This window comes from Rhinolophus ferrumequinum, chromosome 6 (assembly GCF_004115265.2).
Source record: "Rhinolophus ferrumequinum isolate MPI-CBG mRhiFer1 chromosome 6, mRhiFer1_v1.p, whole genome shotgun sequence".
Taxonomy (NCBI): Eukaryota; Metazoa; Chordata; class Mammalia; order Chiroptera; family Rhinolophidae; genus Rhinolophus; species Rhinolophus ferrumequinum.
In genome coordinates this window covers 40797894-40810462 of record NC_046289.1, presented here as the reverse complement: position 1 = coordinate 40810462, position 12569 = coordinate 40797894, and the positions used below count along the sequence as shown (strand labels likewise).

The 12569-nt window shown below is 38.3% G+C and overlaps 1 protein-coding gene across 5 annotated transcripts in view; it reads left to right on the top strand.

The window, feature by feature from the left end:
* The window catches only part of FRMD6 (FERM domain containing 6), a 73326-nt gene that overhangs the window by 28147 nt on the left and 32610 nt on the right, over positions 1-12569 (top strand). For all 5 annotated transcript variants that reach the window (XM_033108883.1, XM_033108881.1, XM_033108880.1 and 2 more), the window contains exon 2: positions 7628-7871. In XM_033108883.1, the coding sequence (XP_032964774.1) occupies positions 7773-7871 (99 nt within the window). In that variant the 5' untranslated portion in view covers positions 7628-7772. The remainder of the gene's footprint in view (positions 1-7627; positions 7872-12569) is intronic.

The following is a 12569-nucleotide window of genomic DNA, read 5'->3' as shown; positions in this document are numbered from 1 at the left end:
AGAAGACTTAGTCACAAGTTGCAGAATTAGTTTAAGAGGAAAGATAATTTATTGGCTCACCACATGGGAATTCCTAGGAATGGTTTCTGGCTTCAGACACAGCTAGATACAGCAGTTCAAATGACGTAGTCAGGATTCGTTCTGAGCTTCACGTTCTTCTACGATGACATCCTACTTCAGGATGTTCTTACCATGAAAGATAATTGCCAGGTACTCCAGGCTTATATCATTCACACAAATAGCAATCCTAAACCAGGAGCAGCCCTCTCCATCCCAGCATTTGTAGAACGAATTCCATGGAGGAACTCTGGCTTCGCTTGGGTTATGTGTGTACCCTTTAGACCAAGCACTGCGACTTGAGAATAGGGAACCCTGTTTGGCCAGCCATGGGTCACATCTCTATCCTACATCATCTCTCCGCCCATCAGAATAGAAAACACACTGTGATGGGAGCCCCACTAGAAATATCTGGGATGGGAGAGGAACACTTCGGTGGAAAGGTGTACCCAGTAGATTAAAACCTCTCCATTCCGCCTTTTGATCAACCAGCACACATTTGAACCTATGCACTCATCCATGCTTTCCCCTTTTCATAAATTGCATAAATAAAATGTCAAAGGAGTCCCCACCTAGCATAATGCAACCATTCGATTTACAACCAACAATACATTTAACTTCTCCCCTCAGAGTAAACCTCCCAAAGTTTAGTGTAGTTGCTGCATCTGGCTTTAAGTTCTAGATCTCTAGGTGATACGTGTTCTTGTTGATCAGCTGTAGATGTGCCTTCTCATGTCCTGGCAACTCATGACTAACTGTTATTTTAATGAACCTACCCTCAACAACCTAATATCTAATACTTTCTATTATCTCATTTAATCTTTCCAATAATCATAGGAGGCCAGTATGACAGATTTTACAGTTGAAGAATCAGGCTCAGAGATTAGGTTACTTGCCCAACGTCATACAGCAAGTATTGTAGAATCCAGGTTAGGACCCAGGTTTCACTGACTGGAGAGGTTAAGTCTATGTTCTTAATCAATATTCCATTCATATTGTTTGTAAACACCTGAGGTTCACCCATATGGGAGGTGATCTTAAGCTTTCCACAGTCCCTTGTTTATCTACCACAGCAATGATTGGAAGGTGGGATGAAATAACGAGAGAGTCTGATGTTCTTTCTAGAGGGGTTGGCTCCAGGTGGTTAATACGTGTAGATGTCAACTGCTTTCTTCTTTAGGTAAAACAGGCCATGAAACGGAAAGTGTTAGATTTACTTACTCTTAATTGAGATAAAATAATTCTGTGGTTCCAGAATGGCTTTTATAAGCAAATGATCCTTACTTTAAAAAAATGGATCCTCATAATTCAGAACATGCAGACGAATTGGAAATCAGATATCAGTTGTTTCCAGGTTAATTTTTATGCTTTCAGGTACTATAATCAAAATGTAGGACTTCAGGAACAAGTACCTGGTAATAACGGCAGTATAGTTATGTGAAAAGTTTGGCAATACACTGCATTAAACATTTAAGTTTCCGGAAGGCTGACCTTCAGAGCTTTTCTGAAGCCAGAGACCATTAGATATTCAAGAGGTTGAAAAACTTGACTTCAGGGTTGACGCCAGATTTCTGAGTTCGATACTCAATTGCTGACCCTTAGTTGGGAAGTGTGTGTTTAGTAAGAATTGTACTGTTACCGTCAGTCCTCACCTAGCGTCATCCATAGGTTCTTAGAAACTGTGACTTTAAGTAAAATAATGTATAATGAAACCAATTTTACCATAGGCTAATTGATATAAACAGGAGTTAAGTTTCTACAGCATATTTCTGGTCATAAAAGCATCCCCAAACTTAAATAAAGACCCCAAGCACTTCTAATGGAAAACATTGAAATAAATGTGAGTTATGAATACATTTAAGAAAGGTTAATAAAAACAAGTAAGATCATTGTTTTCTAATCCACTTATTGCGATTCAGGGTCACAGATGGCTGGAGCCTATCTGGATAGCTCAGGGCGCAAGGTAGGCACCCACCCTGGACAGGATGCCCTTCCATCGCAGGACACACTCACACACCACCCACCTGCACACAATAAGACTGCGCCAATTTAGACACGCCAGTTCACCTAACATGCAAATCTTGGGCCTGTGGGGGTACACGGAGTACCCGGAGAAAACCCACACAGACATGGGGAAATGTGCAGACTCCACACAGACAGTGGCCCCAGCCGGGAATCGATGCGTTTGTTCTCATCAGTGTAACAAAATGACACTGAACAAACCCATGTCAATTGAGGACCTGCTGTTCTTAAAGAACAGCTGGATGGTAAAAACGTAGCCCATCATGACTCTAAGGAAACCTGTAGCACATTGGTTCTCAACAATGGGTGCTTTTGCCCCCAGGGACCATTTGGCAATATTGGGAGATATTTTGGGTTGTGACATCTAGAGGCCAGGGATGCTGCTAACCATCCTACGATGCACAGATGGCCCCCCCATTACAAAGAATATTTGGCTCATAATGTCAATAGTGCCAGGGTTAAGAAATCCTGCTGTAGACTCTTCCTTACCCACGGACAAGCGTGTAGTAAGCCAAACAACCAACTTTTAATGAGCTTATGCTATGTGTTTGCCATTGGATTTTTTAAAAAATTATGTATGTGTATATAGCTATCTTTATAGCTAGTGACCCTGCTCTAAGAAGATCTAAGTAGAGGAGATAGACAAGAAAAGTAACAAGTATAAGCTACTGAACTGTTAGTGTAGACGCAGTGCTTTGTGATAACAAAGAATATTTGCACAAATGAGTAATCCATCAGGTAGAACTTCTGAGTATGAATTAGACACAGGACCTGACCGGATCCAAGGGGAAGGGAGCTAGAGCCCACCTCTCACTGGGAAGCCTGGCAAAGAGTTGATGGTTTTCTTTAATATGCCATAAGCACTTAACAAGAGCACCTGGCACATGGTAACTATATAGTAAATGTCAGCTATAATTAGTGCTGTTATTTTACCTTTTCTGAACAGTAGATGAGCCTTGTCATTTACTGTTCCCTCTCCTTGGGAAAGTCTTCTCTGGGGTGGATGGATGGATGGATGGATGGATGGATGGATAGAAGGAAGGGAGGAATTGACATCACTCTCTTAATTCTGGTATCTGTTCAGATATCAGAGTTGTTTCCCCAATTACCCTCTGTGAAATAGCTTCCACACTGCCATCTTACCTCCATCAACTCTCCCTACTCTGGCTTTCTTTTTCTTCATAGTACATATCACCATCTACATGAGGTATTTATTGTCTGTCTTCATTAGAGTAGAGCATTTGTTTTGTTCAGTGCTGTATACAACACTTGGCACATAATAGGTGTTTGATGCATATATGGTGAATGAACGAATGAATACATGAATGAAGCCCAAAAAAGAAAAAACCCAACTCATTTAACAAAGGCATTTTGGTATAACTTTTAGGATACGATACATTAAAAGGCTATGTGCTATTCATTTCAAAATGGTCTTAGCCACAGTATTTATACTTAATGCTGCCATCAGTTATGCTCCCATGATTGCTGACCGTCAGAGTGTGTGCGCTGTTGAGGAGCACGGACAATAAGCGCAATCTTAAGCTTCTTGGCAGTGGTGCGTCCCTAAGTAGATGGTGAACTCATGGGTGTAGAGGGCACACCTTCTATTGCTTTTGTCCTCTGCTTTTCAGCCGATAAATATTGCAGTACTGTGTATTTAACTTGAGCATCATGTATAACGATTAAGTCAGAATATAGGACTCTGGAATCCAGTTTTCCAAGATAATTTCTCACCTTGTTTTTGGTAGGTAATAAAGACACATTATTGACTTGAGATACACCTGCTCACCATGCTGGCCTTATAGTAATCTTCTTATCAAACTACCATCTTTTCACTTTTTCTAGGATGACAGTCTCAGCATTGAGAATTCCCCTTTGTTTCCATTCAAAGTGAGACTATTATATGGGTATGAAATTTCTGGTGACCTAGGTTTTATTTTTGTTTTTTCCTTTTTAAAAAATTTTAAAGTACTTTTAGATACACAGGAATTGCAAAGATAGTACAGAGAGTTCCTGTATAACCCACGTATACCGACTCTCCTCTCTGGTTAACTCTTACAGGACTATGGTACATTTGTCACAACAAATGAACCAATATTGCTATATTATAATGAACTAAAGTCCATGCTTTTATTCCAGGATGACCCAGTTTTAAAGGTTATTTCCAATAATTTCTAAAAAATGGAAATCAGTATTTAATGTTCACACGAGATAGTGGTTTCCTGATTCTGAAAAGAAACAACGTAACTTTGTAACTCATGGTGCTTATCAGGATATAAGGGGCTTATATTAATGTGGGTTTAACATCCAAGTGTAGGAAATCCTATAACTTAACATTTTATTTGTAAATTGGGTATTACTAAAGATGGCAGGATGGAGTTTGATCACTATTAAAGCTATTGTCTGGAAAACGTGACACTATGACATGGTTTGTTCTTTGTAGAGAATCTGTCCTAGACCATTGGACAGACAAGAGCTGCCCTGGAATAGGAAGGTGCTCTCCTGGGACTGTGTGGGGACGTAGTTTAGGACACGGAATAAATGCCAATGGATAAGAGGCCAATTTCTGCAATTCAGATTGGTATCAATTTAATTCTTTATTTCAGGACTGTCCAATTTAAGATTTAATTTCATACCACAACATACTGGAGATATGGCTGTTTTGCTGCTTCAGGGGAAACTTTTAATCAGCTTTAGTGCAGACCTGAGTAAAGTAAAAACTTAATCCTATCTCTCTTTTAGGGCTTTTCTAGTTTGCCGTCCTCAAAGCAGAAAAAGCAGCAGTGAAGCCATACTGCTGCTTAAAGACTCTGCTTTTATTAAATTTTCTTCAATAAGCCTCTTCCAGTCTTTCTTTTTACTGCATTATTTGAACCATAAAATAAATAAAAATTGCACTCAAGTGAAATTTTAAAATTAATGAAGCTTTGAAACATCCCAAATCTCGGAATATATTTTTTCCCCTAGTTTATTTTTTAAATTCTAGAAAGTAGGCCTTTAATTGGTTTAATTAGAAATGGAAAATTATAGGAGTAACTCAATTTGAAGTGTAGATTTAAATAAGAAGAGTTATACTGGGATTGATACCATTTAAGGGTTTAAATTTAAATAAGATGCACTTAAGCGTAGCTTGTAATTTCTTTTTGAAAGATTTTAATAGAGAGGAGGCCTAAGTGTTGGAATATATCAATACATAGGGGAGATTTTGCCATGAAATATAATACTTGACAAGGAAATCATTTTAGAACCGTGTTTCTTCAATGATACGACGAAGAATATTATTCTACAGCACTTTTAATAGATATGTCTCGCGGGGGGGCGTGGGGAGCATATTCTCTGCCCAAGTAAGTTTGAGAAATATTAAGGTAAACACATTTAAGAAGTTGCGTGTAGGACTTCTCAGAGCCTGTAACGTTTTCTGAATTTTCGAGAGTGCATATATACCCTGTCTCCCCAACTTGTTTTCATCCCTAGATACCTAGTAACATTTTTCAGGAAAATGTTTTGAGTATATCTACATATGTGATCTGTTTTAGGACTGTATACCTTCGGAAATCTTGAGGACTTGCTTTTCTCAGTTATAGTGATGATGTTTTATCATTCACATATGCTGCTTCTCCCCAATTCTATACTTTCAAGATGTTTTCCCAGCGTTTATTATTAAGGTATTATATCCAGTCCTGTGCTCACTACCTTCCTTCTGTTAACTGAAGTGTGAGTTCCAAATATGACTGCATGTCAGACATACCCACGCTTTTTTAAAAGGTTAAGATTCCTGGGACCTGACCCTGGAGATTCTGATTGAGTAGAAGTGTCACCGTGCTCAGGATTTGGTATTTATTACAAATATCCAGGTGATTCCGACGCCGCCAACACTGGTCCTACAATTGGTGCTTTGGAGCTATTAAACTAAAAGTATGCATGTTTTCGATGGGTAATTGGGTTGGGGTGCAGTTAGTTTGTGGTCATGGAACACATGGAGCGAACTGCTACATTGACCTCCAGTAACCCTGTAGGGTGATGTGCTGCCTCCAACCTACTGTGAAACAATTGCTATTATCCTTTAAGAAAAGCGGAGGACTCCTGAGGGAGCTTTTAGTCTCCTTCCTAAGAAGGAAATGCTGTATATAAGACTACCATTTGTTTTTACTTAGTTTGAGAAGCTTCCTTGTGGATGGTATTTTATTTATACTTTAAAAAGCAGTACTAGCTTATACTTACTCATGGTGCCATCTAAGAATATATTCTCTCCCATCCTCCTGCTGATAACAGATGGCCATTTAATTCCGAAGAAGTAAATAGGCCAAGATTCTATCTCATTTATGCTTTGATTTATGTGAGCACTGATAACAGTTTTTCTGCTAAACCTATAAGGTTATATTCTCTGCCTGGTATAACAATTCCATATTCCTGGAAATTCTCTTTTGCATCCTACAAATATAGCTGGACAGGCACAATATAAATAATTAGTAATGGTTTGAGAGGCAACTAGTCTTAACATATCTTGGTTGAATAATGTTCTATTAGCAATGATATATGAAACAACTAGATATAATCGTTAAAAGTAGGAAATACCCATCACTGTTTTAAAATTATTCTGCAAGGCTTTGCCAATGCAGTGAGGCATGAAACAGAAATAAAAGGTATAATTATTGAAATTTGGAGACTAAATTTTCATTACGTGCAAACAAAATCATATGCATTGAAAACCTGAGAGAAGTTAAAAAATAAAATTAATATGTTTAATCAACTGATTAGATATCAGAGGTATCCAAAATCCATATTCTTTTGTATACAAACATGGGTTAATGTCGTATGGAGTCTTGTTATTTCTATATATTTTATCGGTTCACAGTGAAATAACAAATAGAAAAGTTATTTGCATTGTCAGGTTCGAGAATCAGGTGAGAAAGCAGTGCCATAAAAATTAAGAGAGAAGAATGTTGTAAGGCGGGCTTAATAACCGTGATGAACACCATGGAGACATTGGGATTCCATTAAAGTGAATCCTATGGCTACTACTACTGCTGGTCTGGAGATCACTCACTTCCTTTGTAACAGTCATGCTGGTGACGTAAAGGAAGAAGCCAGACCCAAGTGGTTGAAGAAGGAATGTAATGTAAGAGCCAAGACATTTATTTGAGTTTGTAATGGGGGAAAAAAAAAAGTTTCAGAATTCTGTTGCTGTTGCTCTTTTGTCATTTTGTGTATTTTCAGAACACTTCATTATCTCCCATGTGAGACTAGAAACTCCTCAAAGGCAGGCTCTGCTTCTGTGAGCCTAGCAGTGCCTGGAATGTGTGACGCACTCACTGGCTTGATGTTTAATTCATGAGTGCAAATGAAAGTTGTTAAACAGTTGATGGTGGGCAAAAACCAGAATACATTTCAGGGCGTTTTCAAGTATTCTCCTAGGTAGCCCTCGCTGTGAGACATGCTGCTGTCCCTGTGCCAGCCAACAAGAGCAGTGACACTGCTGCTCACCTCCCTGTCTCTCCTCCCCCATCTCGCTGCCTTTACTCACCAGCTGCTCTGGGCTTCTTTGCAGCTATGAGACCTACATGGTGGAACCTCGCGATGCATCTCCTGTAGCGCGTGTGATGAGGAGTAGAGTTTGGCTGTGGAGTGCTCGGAACCAGAGGAAGTGCCGAGGACTCGGAGCCCAGCCCTGACCACTAGAGAGCCCCCACACGATGAACAAACTGAACTTCCACAACAACAGAGTCATGCAAGACCGCCGGAGTGTGTGTATTTTCCTTCCTAATGATGAGTCTCTGAACATCATCATCAATGTGAGTAGATCCCACTTTAGAAACGTTTCCATAATTGTGTGCCCACCAGTGACCACATGCAAGTTATGACTTGGTGAAGGGTGGAATCATTACAGAATAAGACCATTAATAATGCGGTGGATTGGGATATTAACGTAGCCTACACAGGTAAAAACTTTGAATTACGGCTTAAGAGCACTTGCCTTCAGTATTCTCTCGCCTGGGGAAAAATTAGAGAATTTTGGTTACTATATATTATAGAAAAACAAACACTTGGCTACTTTTAAACATTTGATTGAAATGTAATATTCATTGATACGTAATATGAACTTGCCTTTTAAATACTTTTGAGTTGTGCACACGTGAAATGATAGCAGTTGGCTAGCCTTTTAGGTAACAGGCGTGTTGATCATTGTTTTAATAGTAGCCCAAATCTAGCCATTTTCAAGGATAGGCTGTGCATTTGAGAACTAAGCTGTTTCTTATGGTTCATGAGTCAGAGTTAACTCTATTACTTAACCTAAGCACTGAGGAATAAGACACTATTTTTTTTAACTTTTAATTAAAATTAGGTTATAATTTACATGTGGCGAAGTCTAGGAATCTTAAGTGTGCAGCTCAGTGAATTTTTACAAATGTATCATCCATATAACCATCATCCAGCTTGCAGTATAGTACATTTCCAGCAATCCAGAAAGATCTTTTGAATCTTCCTAGTCAAAAATCTCTACCCAAAGGGTAACAGCTATTCCCACCTCGATCACCTAGAGCAGGGGTGTCCAAACTATGGCCCGCGGGCCAATTGCAGCCCTCAATCCATTTTTTATTGGCCCGCAGCAAATTCCAAAAATATATTTAGTTTACTTAAATAAACCAGGTGAGGCAATACGTACTTCACCTCGAGTGAGTGGCCCGGCTGTTTGTGTATTTTTACCGCATATGGCCCTTGGTGAAAAACATTGAAAAAAGTTTGGACACCCCTGACCTAGAGTAATTTTGCTTGTTTCTGAACTTCATGCCACTGAAACATGTGCTGTGTTCTCCTTTGTATGTGGTTTCTTTCACTCAACTTTTGGCCTGTGAAATTCATCCATTCTTTTGCATGTAACAATAATTCATTTTCATTGTTGTGTAATATTCCATTCTGTAAATATACCCAATTTCTTTGTCCAACTATTGTTGATGGACATTGGGTTATTTTAAGTTTGGGGTTGTTTTGAATAAAAATTTTGTGAACATTTTATGTGTATGCACATATGTATACATGTCTGGGCTTATACCCAAGAGTGGAATTCTGGACCCCGAGGTATCCATATGTTTAGCTTTGGTGGAGCCTGCCAAAGAATTTTATGGTGATCAATATCATGCCTAGCATTTTTCAACCCCTCGCCCTGTTGCCACCTTTCATATTCTTTCACTGATTATATTGTGATGGAATTAAGGAAAAAATTGCCTTAGTGCATGTCTTGAATTAGATTTTTTGTGTGTGTGTTTTTTATTTTTTTTTGCTATATGTTACTATATTTTTAACCCAGTTGTTTTATAAAAGAATATTTCTAAATGTTACACTGAATATATATGGCATATATATGGCATTTAAATAGCCCCATTAAAAAGTTTAGCTAGTAAAAGTTTCTGCTTATTACCATAATTATTTTGGCTTTATTCTGACAATCACCACAGTTTCTTGATTTACTTAAGAAGCTTCTCTCAATTCCATTTCTGTCTTTTCACACACATGTGTCCGTGTGTGTGTGTATACACACATACAGGTTATGGAACAAAACCTTGCTGATCTCAGGTAAGTGGAAGGAAGTCTAAACTGACTTCATGAGGAATGCTAAGAACTGACTGTAGTTTTCAAAGAAATTCGTTTGTACTAAAATCGCAGGTGAGGAAGGTAATCATGGAGACCAGACTGGAAGATAGCCAATCCTTTCTTGTAGATCAGTGGTTTTAAAACTTTAATGTCCAGCAGAATTATTTGGGGAGCTCGTTAAATATTTAGCCCATTGTACTCCACTCCTTGGAGATGCTGATGTGGGGAGTCGAGGGTAGGACACAGGACTCTGCCTTTAACAAGCTCCCCCAAACAGGCGCTGTGTGTGCTTGGAACTCTTAAGCCAGGCAGCAGAGGCCTTTATGGCAGCACCACCTCGTTTCTTTACCTCCACAGACTCTGTTTACTGGATCGTGTTTTGGGCATTAAGTCAGTGGCCCAGCCTTCAGACCAGTACATGATCCATAGTAAATGTAAATAAAGGTTGGTTGTTGTTAGTAGCGATAATATAATTATCATCACTGTTGTTCAGAAATGTCCTGAGATTATTCATATTTTGACTCTACGCTTGACTAGTTTTATGACCTTTGGACAAGTTGCTTAAGCTCACTCAGCTTCCTCCTTGTAAAAGCAACTTGTCCCGTACCTATCACATAGTAGGCGTTTGATTTAAATTAGCTTCCTTCTGCCTTCCCTTATGAAGAATAATTGAGGGGCCATCTGATAGTGAAAAGACATGAATGTACTTAAAACACACAGACCTGAATTCAAATCCCATGTCTTAATGACTTTTGGAAAGTTCATTAAAACTCTTTCAGCTTCAACATCTTCATTTATAAAATGGGAACAGTGACTATGGTACAGGATGGTTGTGAGAATCAAGGATTAGCATATAGCATAATTCCCGACACGTATGTAATAGCTGCTACCATGTTTCCCCAAAAATAAGACCCAGTCTTATATTAGTTTTTGCTCCAAAAGACGCATTAGGGCTTATGTTCAGGGGATGTCATCCTGAAAAATCTGCTAGGGCTTATTTTCCGGTTAGGTCTTATTTTCGGGAAAACATGGTATTATTATTTTATTTCCTTTCTCAGAGATTAATTTTATACTTCTTCATTTCCCTTCTTTTGCAAAATTAGTGTAATTCTTACAGGATTGCCGGGACTGTGAGCATGGACTGCAAAGCCATATACGTATTAATATCATGATTAGGAGGGACCTTGGTAGAAATCACTACTCCATGACTGACTCTGCAATCTTGGGCAAATTAGTTTTTTTGCTTCAGTTTCCTCATCTATAAAGTGGAGGTAATCTTATTACTCTCCTCACAGGGACCTTGCGAGGATTGAAAGGTAAGGTGTATACAGTGCTTATTGCAGTGCCTGGCACCTGAGAATTGCTCAGTAAGTGAGCACTTCATAGAGTAGCTCTTGTTTTCATTTCTTTGAGCTGTTTGCTCATTTCACTGGGGTGCTCTGTTAATGAGATTCAGATGGAGAGTCTGAACCCCATGTAGGCCTGTTCTTATTCCAGGGCATGTAGACTCCCTTGCTGCGTCCACACTCCTCTCTGGCAAGCCATGGTACCAAAGCAGGGACGGACAGGGTTAAGTCGGATGGACGACCTTCACCACTAGGAAACCAGATCACGGTTGCCAAAGTGTTTGTGTTATTTTTGTACTCAGAAAATAGCCGTTGGTATTTGTGGAGTTGTAGAGAACAAATTAACTGTAGCAAAAACTATTTCATTAATTATTTCATTTTTTTTTTCCCATCAATTATAAATACTTTGTAAACAAAGAAAGTTTGTTCCCTAACAAGTGTAATTGATAGAATGTTGTCTTTCTGCGTGTAGGGAAAATTTAGTGTTTTGGTTATTGTAGGGAAAATTTAGTGTTTTGGTTATTCGGAATTCTCCATGAGTTGAACTAAATGGGCTGTTTTAAGTGATTTTAATCATCAGATAAATATTAACTCTGGAAACTTGGAAGATTTTGGAAATAAAATCATGGTAAATGTAAGAGCCACAAAAATTTCGAGTGATAGAAATTGTGGCCAAGAGCTTACATCTCTTCACTGAGAATAGCGTGAACAGTTCTTTTTTCCTGGGACATAGTTTAAACATTCTTGCTCAATAACAAACCATTGACATTTAGGATTAAATGCTGTTTTTATTGAAAAGTTCCCTATAGAGTATATTTTTAGATAACGCTTTAATTGTTCCTCTTAATACTTCATACTCTATAGCACTTTTTAAAGTTCCAGTTGCTCCTGAAGATTAAAGAACTTGAAAAATTTCACAATCCGCTAAAATGTAGCCTTAGAGACTCATAATACGCCAATACAAAAATCTCAAGCTTGTTTTCACAGCAGGTACAACTTCAGAGCAATAGCCTTACTTAATTGCAGTTTTTCAACAAGAACATTGTACTTACTTGATAGTTGTTAAAGAACTTTAGCAGTAGGCTCCAAATACTTGATTTACACTAGCAGATTAATAATAATTATGTGGGAGGTATGGAGGAAATGTACAGCATTATTTGAACAACAGTTACACAGTACAACATAGTTTATTTTATATACAGTTCATGGTTTTCCATTAACTTTTTATCACGTTTTATCCTGAGTGCTTTGTTTATGACATTTTCAAATACGAGCAAAACTAAGGATTTAAGGTGCCCTGGACTGTATGACATTTTAAGTCTCAAACTTGTAGAATATAGTTCAGTTTTATATAGCATGTGATACTTTTTCCTTTATCGTTGTTTAACTTATTTGTAAAGTGGAATTATGGTAATACAGATTTCAAAATCCAAAGTCTTTTTAATGGATGATGGTAATGATTTCCCACTGGCAAGTGTGTCCTCCCAGTGGTGTTGGTAGGTTTGCATGAACACATTTTCCCTAAATGTTTGAATGACACATGGATAAAATGAT